Source organism: Rhinopithecus roxellana, chromosome 5 (assembly GCF_007565055.1).
Source record: "Rhinopithecus roxellana isolate Shanxi Qingling chromosome 5, ASM756505v1, whole genome shotgun sequence".
NCBI lineage: Eukaryota > Metazoa > Chordata > Mammalia > Primates > Cercopithecidae > Rhinopithecus > Rhinopithecus roxellana.
This window is the reverse complement of record NC_044553.1, coordinates 42,964,229-42,973,811: the sequence shown is the minus strand read 5'-3', so window position 1 is coordinate 42,973,811 and position 9,583 is coordinate 42,964,229. Positions and strand designations below refer to the sequence as shown.

At 49.2% G+C, this 9,583-nt stretch overlaps 1 protein-coding gene across 1 annotated transcript in view; it reads left to right on the top strand.

The window, feature by feature from the left end:
* The first annotated feature begins 8,267 nt into the window (after positions 1–8,267).
* PRTG (protogenin) overlaps positions 8,268–9,583 on the top strand; it is a 129,080-nt gene continuing 127,764 nt past the window's right edge. Inside the window, exon 1 of the mRNA XM_030931785.1 lies at positions 8,268–8,529. Within this exon, the coding sequence (XP_030787645.1) occupies positions 8,436–8,529 (94 nt within the window). The 5' untranslated portion in view covers positions 8,268–8,435. The remainder of the gene's footprint in view (positions 8,530–9,583) is intronic.

Below are 9,583 nucleotides of genomic sequence, written 5' to 3'. Positions count from 1 at the left end.
TGCCATGGTATCTCTCTCCACATGTATCATCACCATTTCCCATGGCAGAAAGTGGAGAGAGTGTGGTGTTCCTTTAAGCTTGGCACTTGAGATGCTGGCCAGGTGAGTTGGGGGTGGGGAGGACACAATTCAGAGGCTTCTAATTGTGAACTATCTTTCCTTTTCCTACTGCCACATCACCCTACCACACACGTACCAACCATGGACTATGGACTATGAGTACCTCGCCACTCATCAGGAGACAAAGTGAAAAGTAGTTTATTCCTCCCCTCAAAAATTTGGGGACCCCCCTCATCTGTATGCAAAGCACTTTGCTAGGTGCTATGTAAAGGTGTTGAGGCATGGTGCACTATTTGAGGATGGTCATAAAAGATTTATGAAAGTACTAAGTAAAAGCTTAGCATGGGTGTGTCTAGAAATGGAGTGCTGAAGTCTCTTTAAACCCCCGGAGTGCCTCTAACTGAAGCATGAAGGTGTTGGGGCCAATATCTTAGTCCACAGCATTTTCTCCCCTCACCACCACTTTTTTCTTCTGTCATCCGCCAAACAGAGTACAAGCAGGAATCTGCACCTCTTCAATGGACAAGAGATCTGCAGCAGGGTAGGTGGGCAGATGGAGACTTTCTTTATTTTTGAGACTGAGTTTCACTTTTGTTGCCCAGGCTGAAGTGCAATGGTGCCATCTCGGCTGACTGCACCCTCTGCCTCTCAGCTTCAAGTGATTCTCCTGCCTCAACCTCCCAAGTAGCTGGGATTATAGGCACCTGCCATCATGCCCGGCTAATTTTTTACATTTTTAGTAGAGATGGGGTTTCTGGCCAGGCTGGTATCGAATTCCTGACCTCAAGTGATCCACCTGTCTTGGCCTCCCAAAGTGCTGGGATTACAGGCGTGAGCCACTGCACCGGGCCCAGATGGAGATTTTCTAAAACCCACAGCTATTTTGATGTTGTTGTGATTTTTTCCCACAACTTTCACTTCTTTATACATTTTTTTTCACCTCTTCTCATTATCACTCCTTTCTTCAGCCTCCTCAAATTTTTCATTTCCTAATTTTTTTTTTCTTTCTTCTGCCTAAGTTATATGAAACAGCTGGAAATAGAGCTCTTACAGGAAGACAAGACCATTGCTGAAGAGGAGGGGATAATTCCCTTTTAGATCCTAGAAGTTAGATTCAGGCACCACATATTATCATGCATGTGTGTATTTTGCTTGTCATTTGCATCGTGGTTGAATCCCTAAAATAAGAATTTAATTGATATTAAATCTTGTCTACTATGGACCTGTGAACCCTACACAAATAGGGGCCCAGGGATAAAGCCACTCTCGGTGTTTTAAGGAAAGAATACACATGAAGCAATAAAGCATGGATCAGAGAAGTCCAAATTTGAATTCTCCATTATCACTTACTGGTTGTATGACCTTGGGAAAATTTCTTTTCTTTTCTTTTTTTTTTAAGACAGAGTCTTGCTCTGTCACCCAGGCTGGAGTACAATGGCATGATCTCAGCTCACTGCAACCTCTGCCTCCCAGGTTCAAACGATTCTCCTGCCTCAGCCACCCGAGTAGCTGGGATTATAGGCACCTGCCATCATGCCCGGCTAATTTTTTTTTGTATTTTTGTAGAGACTGGGTTTACCCTTGTTGGCCAGGCTGGTCTTGAACTCCTGACCTCAGGTGATCCACCCGCCTCGGCCTCCCAGGTGTGAGCCACTGTGCCCAGCTGGGAAAATTTCTTAACCCCTCCAAGACTGTGTCCTCCTCTGTAAAATGGATTAGCTATTGCTGTTGCTGATGTTAGTATCACAAATGCTCTTCAACTTACAATGTGGTTGTAATTCCCATAAACCCATCATATATTGAAATTATTGTAAGTCAAAAATGCATTTTGACCAGGTGCAGTGGCTCACGCCTGTAATCTCAGCACTTTGGGAGGCCAAGGTGGGTGCATCACTTGAGGTCAGGAGTTCGAGACCAGCCTGGCCAATGTGGTGAAACCCTGTCTCTACTAAAAATATAAAAATTAACCAGATGCGGTGGTGCAGGCCTGTAATCCTAGCTACTCAGGAGGCTGAGACAGGTGAATTGCTTGAACCCAGGAGGTAGAGGTTGAAGTGAGCCAATATTGCATCACTGCACTCCAGTCTGGGTGACAGAGTGAGACTCCGTCTCTTTTAAAAAGAAATAAAAAGAAATGCATTTAATATACATGTAACCTACCAAACATCACAGGTTAACCTAGCCTACCTTAAACGTGCTCAGAATACTTATATTCGCCTACAGATGCGCAAAATCATCTAACACAGAGCCTATTTTATAATAAAGTACTGACTATCTCATGGTGGTTTACCCTCCTGATCACGTGGCTGACTGGGAACTGTGGTCCATTAAGGCTGCCCAGCATTGTGAGAGAGCATCACATCACATTTCACTAACCTGAGAAAAGGTCAAAATTCAAAATCCAAAGTACAGTTTCTACTGAATGTGTATTGCCTTTGCACTATTGTAATGTTAAAAAATTGTTAGTCAAACCATTGTAAATTGGAGACCTTCTGTATTTTGGTTTCCAAACATCTTACCTTCTTAGTTGTTCTCTGCTTGCATTCTAGGCTGTCTTTGCCTCTTAAAATGTAGAATTCAGAGATGACTATAATATGCCAGACCTAGTATGACCAAAGTGGCGTATATCAAACTAAGCCTTGCTTGTCCTGGACAATACACATCAATGAGCACAGCACAGGTTTGCATTAGTGAGACTGACAATCACACACATTGTTGGTTCAGTTGTAATTAATACCTGCAGGTCTTCTCACCAACTGCACCAATAGTCAGGCTTCCCCATGCCCAACCCTGACTCTTATCCATCAATGCAACTGAATTAACCAAAGAGTAGGAGTTTATGTTTATCTCAGTGACATTCCATGCTAAATGAAAAGCAAGGGAGATATTTCACATCCCGTATCTACTAGTTGTCTGTGGTTTACTAGTCCATGCAAAGCAGAAAAAGGTGGTAGTCTCAGGTAGATTGTGAGGAGAATGGGAAGTGTGACAGAAAGAACCAGTGAGAAGTGTCATTTCATAGCACAGGAAATACAGAATCAACTCTCAGCTAATAAAAATTACTTTGTTAGAGTCTGTCAGTAGTTCTATCTGTCTGCCTCCAGCTATCACTCCTCTATCTCTTCTACTTTTCACAGTATACTCAGAATTCTAAGGACAAAAACTCTGAGTCAGGTAGACTTGGGGGAGAATCATGCCTTTGTCATCTATCTACTGTGTGATCTTCTGAGCTTCTGCTCATCTGTAAAATGAGAATAGTTTTACCAAACTTATCTAGTTATGGGGATTGAGTGATAAAACTGCTAAAGCAGCTGGAATAGGGCATCTATTCACCTGGTAGTAACTATAAAAATGGACAGGCATATGAAAAGATTGGAAGGTTTGTTGGAAGACTGTTGAGAGCTCATTCTAATGCGATGGCTCAGATGAGAGGTACTGAGAGCTGAAACATGGCAACTATTCCAAAGGGTGGCCTTTGGGAAATCAAGGCCTCCAGGACAAGGTTCAAGCTCCTGGTCGGGCACAGTGGTTCACGCCTGTAATCCCAGCACTTTGGGAGGCCAAGGCAGGCAGATCACGAGGTCAGGAGATCAAGACCATCCTGGCTAACACAGTGAAACTCTGTCTCTACTAAAAATACAAAAAATTAGCCGGGTGTGGTGGTGGATGCCTGCAGTCCCAGCTACTTGGGAGGAGGCAGGAGAATGGCATGAACCTGGGAGGTGGAGCTCGCAGTGAGCCGAGATCTCACCACTGCACTCCAGCCTGGCCAACAGAGCGAGACTCCGTCTCAAAAACAAAAAAGGTTCAAGCTCCTTTGCATGGCATGCCTCTTTTCTCTCCAATGTGGCCTGCACTCTAGCTGTACCGAACTACCTGTAGTTTCCTGAATATGTCTCGATCTTTCATACTTCAGTGCCTTATTCCTATTGTTCTCTCTAGAAGGCCAATCCAGTCCAACTAGAAAACTTCAACTCACCCTCCAGATTCACCACAGATACAAGCTCCCCTGCACAGCACATGTTAGGTGATATTTCTCCGTAAGTCTCCTGCACAACTTGCAAGAAAAACACTGAATGCATTTTGATGTGAACTATATCTTCACGAATGTTTGCATAGTGAACAGCCCTGGAAGACAAAGATAGTGTCTCCCTCCAAAGCAAGGCAGGCATGCTTATGGCCCATTATAGAAGATTTGGGTTCTCTAAGTTTTGGATTCCTCTCCTGTAACACAACCCACTGCATGTACAGGTGACATCTGGCTCCCTTTGTGTTGCTGTGGGATTTGAGACCTGGGGATTGATGCAAAATTGCTGATACTCTGATTATTACTATTGCTATGAGCAAAATAATGTCCTCCATTTCTGACACTCCATCCGTGAAATAGTGGCAGGCTAACTTGTTGGCTTGCAAGCAAGATAAAATTTGGGACTCCTCACATTTTTTGGTAGCATGCTCTCTCCTTTCCCATCTCATTCCACCACAGGAATATAAATTGCTCCTTAAACTCTGTTCTTTTTTTTTTTTTTTTTTTGTTGAGATGGAGTCTCGCTGTCACCCAGGCTGGAGTGCAGTGGCCGGATCTCAGCTCACTGCAAGCTCCGCCTCCCAGGTTTACGCCATTCTCCTGCCTCAGCCTCCTGAGTAGCTGGGACTACAGGCGCCCACCACCTCGCCCGGCTAGTTTTTTGTATTTTTTAGTAGAGACGGGGTTTCACCGTGTTAGCCAGGATGGTCTCGATCTCCTGACCTCATGATCTGCCCTCTCGGCCTCCCAAAGTGCTGGGATTACAGGCTTGAGCCACTGCGCCCGGCCTAAACTCTCTTCTTATATTGTCCTGAACATTACAGGCTTCATCATAATATTCAGTATCTATATAATTTTTTTTTTTTTGAGACGAGGTCTTGCTCTGTCATCCAGGCTGGAGTGCAGTGACGCGATCTCGGCTCACCACAACCTCTGCCTCCTGGGTTCAAGCAATTCTCCTGCCTCAGTCTCCCCAGTAGCTGGGATTACAGGCATGCGCCACTGCACCTGGCTAATTTTTTGTATTTTTAGTAGAGACGGGGTTTCACCATGTTGGCCAGGCTGATCTTGAACTCTTAACCTCAGGTAATCTGCCCGCCTCGTCCTCCCAAAGTGCTAGGATTACAGGCATGAGCCACCACACCCAGCCAATATTTATATAATTTTCTTATAGCTGTATTTCTAACATCTATCCATGCCTGAAACACATTTTATGCTCAGAATTTTGTTGAATGAGTGACTGTGGCCAGCCCTCAGCTGTTCCTCTAAGACTCTTCCCATTGCTGGCATATGTCCATGGGGATGCCCAGTGCTCTTGGCCTTAGTTCTAAACATCCTATGCTCCCCTCTGCTGCACATTCTTCATCACGTCTCCTTTCCTGCCCCTTCAGTTCTGGTGCCTGAGTTACTTCTGGCTCCTGTTTCCTCCTTTCCTCCTCTCTGTTGGAAATTGTTGTACTCCTCATCTTCACTTGAGGAGTCCCTCGGGACCTCTTTACTTAGTCTCCAACTTCCTAGACAACTACCAGGAGTAGAGAAAACTCTTATTCTATTATGTAACCTATTTTTTTTTTTTTTTTGAGATAGAGTCTTGCTCTGTTGCCCAGGCTGGAGTGCAGTGACATGATCTCGACTCACTGCAACCTCCGCCTCCTGGGTTCAAGTGATTCTCCTGCCTCAGCCCCCTGAGTAGCTGGGACTACAGCCATTTACCACCACACCTGGCTAATTTTTCTATTTTTAGTAGAGAAGAGGTTTGACCATGCTGGCCAGGCTGGTCTCAAACTCCTGACCTCAGGTGATCCACCTGCCTTGGCCTCCCAAAGTGCTGGGATTACAGGCGTGAGCCACCACGCCCAGCTCACATAACATATTAATTTACACATTGTGTTAAACGCAAAATCAGATAAACATGTCCTTAAGCTGATGATAATAAATGCAGACTAGACAAAGAAAACCCCAAGTACAGGACTTTGTAATCCTCTCCCAGAGACCTGTCTCCCAATTGTTCTCCATCTTTTTCTTTTTTTTTTTTTTTTTTTGAGACGGAGTCTCGCTCTGTGGCCCAGGCTGGAGTGCAGTGGCCGGATCTCAGCTCACTGCAAGCTCCGCCTCCCAGGTTTACGTCATTCTCCTGCCTCAGCCTCCTGAGTAGCTGGGACCACAGGCGCCCGCCACCTCGCCCGGCTAGTTTTTTTGTATTTTTTAGTAGAGACGGGGTTTCACCGTGTTAGCCAGGATGGTCTTGATCTCCTGACCTCGTGATCCGCCCGTCTCGGCCTCCCAAAGTGCTGGGATTACAGGCTTGAGCCACCGCGCCCGGCTGCTCTCCATCTATTTAATGGCATGTTGGCATAGTAATTCATTATTCCCTCAGTCAACGAAGATCTATTCAATTCTTAATAATCATAAAGTAATGTCCTTCACATTGTGAATAACACAAAGGTGGATTACGTACGATTTGTGACCTCAAGATGCTTACTGGCTCACGAAAAATATGTGCAAGTTACGTGCCACAAAATTACTGTAAGATTTCAGGTAAAATCACATCTGCACTGTCCCTGAAAATATATTAAGCTTTGGACAGGTCTCAATGTCAGCATACCAAGGATAGCATTGTTTTAAATGCAGTAAGTTGAAATTGCTAAATAGGCTGTTCTTACTATAATGAGCTTAAGGGGGGAAGGTAGTGTTATCCTAATATTCTATTTTTTTTTTCTACTTCTTCATCAGGAGGGTTTATTTATTTATTTATTGGAAACAGGCTGGAGTGCAGTTGCCTGATCATGGCTCACCCCAGCCTCTACTTCTGGTCTCAAGCGATCCTCCCACCCCAGCCTCCCAAGTAGCCGGGACTACTGGAGCGGCTAAGTTTTGGGGGTATGGGGGTCAGTGGTGGGTAGAGACGGGGGGGGGGTGTCTCCCTATGTTGCCCATGCTAGTCTCGAACTCCTGACCTCAAGTGATCCGCCCGCTTCGGCCTCCCAAAGTGCTGGGATTACAAATATGAGCCACCGGACTGGCCCCGGAGGATTTCCTGAACGTGCTAAAGGCAGTTAGTGTGTCGATGTCTTGGTGACCAAAGCTAGATTTCCGTCAGCAGCTTTCATGAAGGCTAGCTTTTAGCCTGTGCCCTCATCATGGGCCACAGATTTAGTTTTGGATTAGCAAATGTTAATCCACATGTAAACGCTATGATCCACACGTTTAGCAATCTGATTACATTCTTTAAATGTACGTTTCAACTCCTGTAATCCTTAATTAAATTTAGATGTGAACAAATTCACATTTGTGCCTTAGTTTAATTTATAACCAAGTCATCTATCAAAGCCTCCTCTCCCATAGCAAGCCCACAGAATCTAGAAATCCCCTGATCTGGCCTCTGCTCTCAGGACACAGCCTTTTGTGTGCACAGCTCTCACAAATTAAAGAACTTGACTAACTTGAAGAAGAGATAATAAACCCTCTCCCCTAAAGGCGATTGTTCATTTGAGAGCACTTTTCAGAGGTATTTTTAAGCCCGCGCTGCAACTAAGGGGGGCAGGGAGAAGAAGAGCCGTGCCCAAATGCACGGGGGCATCTCCGGGGGCTTATCATTCGGAGATGCCTCCAGTGGAGCGGACAAATCTCTGAAGTGGGATAGAGTGAGATTTCCCTGCACAGGGCCTCTGCGTGTGAGGGAAGGAGGGGGTGAGCGGGGGCCATCAGGGGAGAAGCCTCCGGCCTTTCCCCATCTCTCAACACCAGCCCTCCCCGGCCACCTCCCCCTTCCCCAATCCTCAACTAGCCGCGGGAGAGGGGCACCGGAGGCTGGCTGGCCCGGGAGGCTCGGCCTTTGTGGCTCTGTCCCCGACGGTGGCGCGGAGGCAGAGGGGGCGGGGACGCGGGCCGGAGACCCTCAGCCAGGGCTTGACCCCCAGGTGCATTGTCCGGCGGGGCCCGTCCCATCCCCCCAGGGCCCGACCTCGCCGCCCCCGGCCCCCCTTCCAGCGTCTCCCTCCGCCGGCCGCGCCGACCTCCCGGTCCCAGACCAGCGGCCAGATGTAGAAAATAGTCCCAGGCTGGCGGCCGCGGCGCTGTCCACTCCGCCGCCCCCGCCCTCTGCAGCCACCGCCTCACTCCGCCCCCAGCCGGACTCTCAGGCCCCCAGCTTCTCGCGAGCGGCCGTCCAAGCACCGGCCTCGCCGCCGCAGGGACCCGCGCCATACGTAGCCACGCCGGTGCCGGAGCCAGAGCCGGGAGCCGGGCTACGTGCGTCCAGCCGCCGAGGAGAGAGCGCCCGGGGCGGGGGCGGCAGGCGGACAGCGGCTCGGGGCGGCCGGGGAGCATGCCCGCGCGGCTACGCTGAATGGCGCCTCCTCTGCGACCCCTCGCCCGGCTGCGGCCGCCGGGGATGCTGCTCCGCGCCCTCCTGCTCCTGCTGCTGCTCAGTCCTGTGCCAGGTGGGCGCGCTTTCTTTTGCTTTCTCTTACCGCTGTGGGGCCGGGAGCAGGCGCGAGTGGGATGGGGAAAGAGGAAACGATGGGGCGGGGGGAGCGCGCGGTGAGGTCCTCCGTGGTGGCGCTGACCGCCAGCCCCCGCTCTCGCCCTGCGGCCTGTCCGGAGCCGCTGGCTGCAAACACGAGTTGCCCGCGGGCTCTGCGCTGCGCGGGCAGGGCTGCGGGAACCTCTCCGGGCGCACACCCCTCCCTGCCGCGCGCCCGGGGCTGCCGAGTTCTGGCGGCCGCTGTCCACTCTGGTCTCTTCCTTCTCGCGCCATTGTCCTGGCTCCGGCCGCGTCCCCGCCTCCGCGACCAGCCGGGCTCCGGGCAGCCCGCCTGCCCGCCCGGGCCGCCGCGGCCGCACGTGGCTTTATTTATATTGTTTCCTTAGTGGCAGCCTCGCCGTGCAGGGGGCGCCGCGGTTCCGCGCGGCTTCCCGTGTCTGCAGTGGGAGTTCCCCCACGTTTTAGGGCTGCGAGAGGGAATAGGTGAGCTCATAGCCCCAGTCAGCACCAGCTTGCCTGATCCGGGTCGAGCCAGGAGGAGATGGGAGGGTGGAATTGGCAGGATTGGAAGTGAAGTGACCCATTTGTGTCCCGGAGAGGCAGGGAAAAAGGTCCCCGAAGCTGGAAAGGAAGGTAGCTAAATAGAATTTATTTCCTACAGCTAGGTATATGGGGGCAGGGCCCGAAGTGTGTACGGATCTGAAGATTCTTCCAAATTCTAGGTTCGCCTTACACAAACTTGGATGAACTCATTTTTCTACCTTAAGTCCGTATTGGTTTCCTAGAAGAGATAAAAACGTAAAGTGAATGGGGTGACGGTAGGAGAGGTGTTCAGGACAATGGGTTATTTTATTTATTTGTAGGTTACAAACGCCAGACTTTTTCTGGAGTGGTTAGTTTCTGTTAGGTTTGAAAAGAGGATCAAAGTCAGATGTGGCTGAGAAACACAATGGGCGCCTTCTGGAGTGGTCCGCGCCCAGCGCTGGGCTGTTAGGGTGGCTCGCGTCACC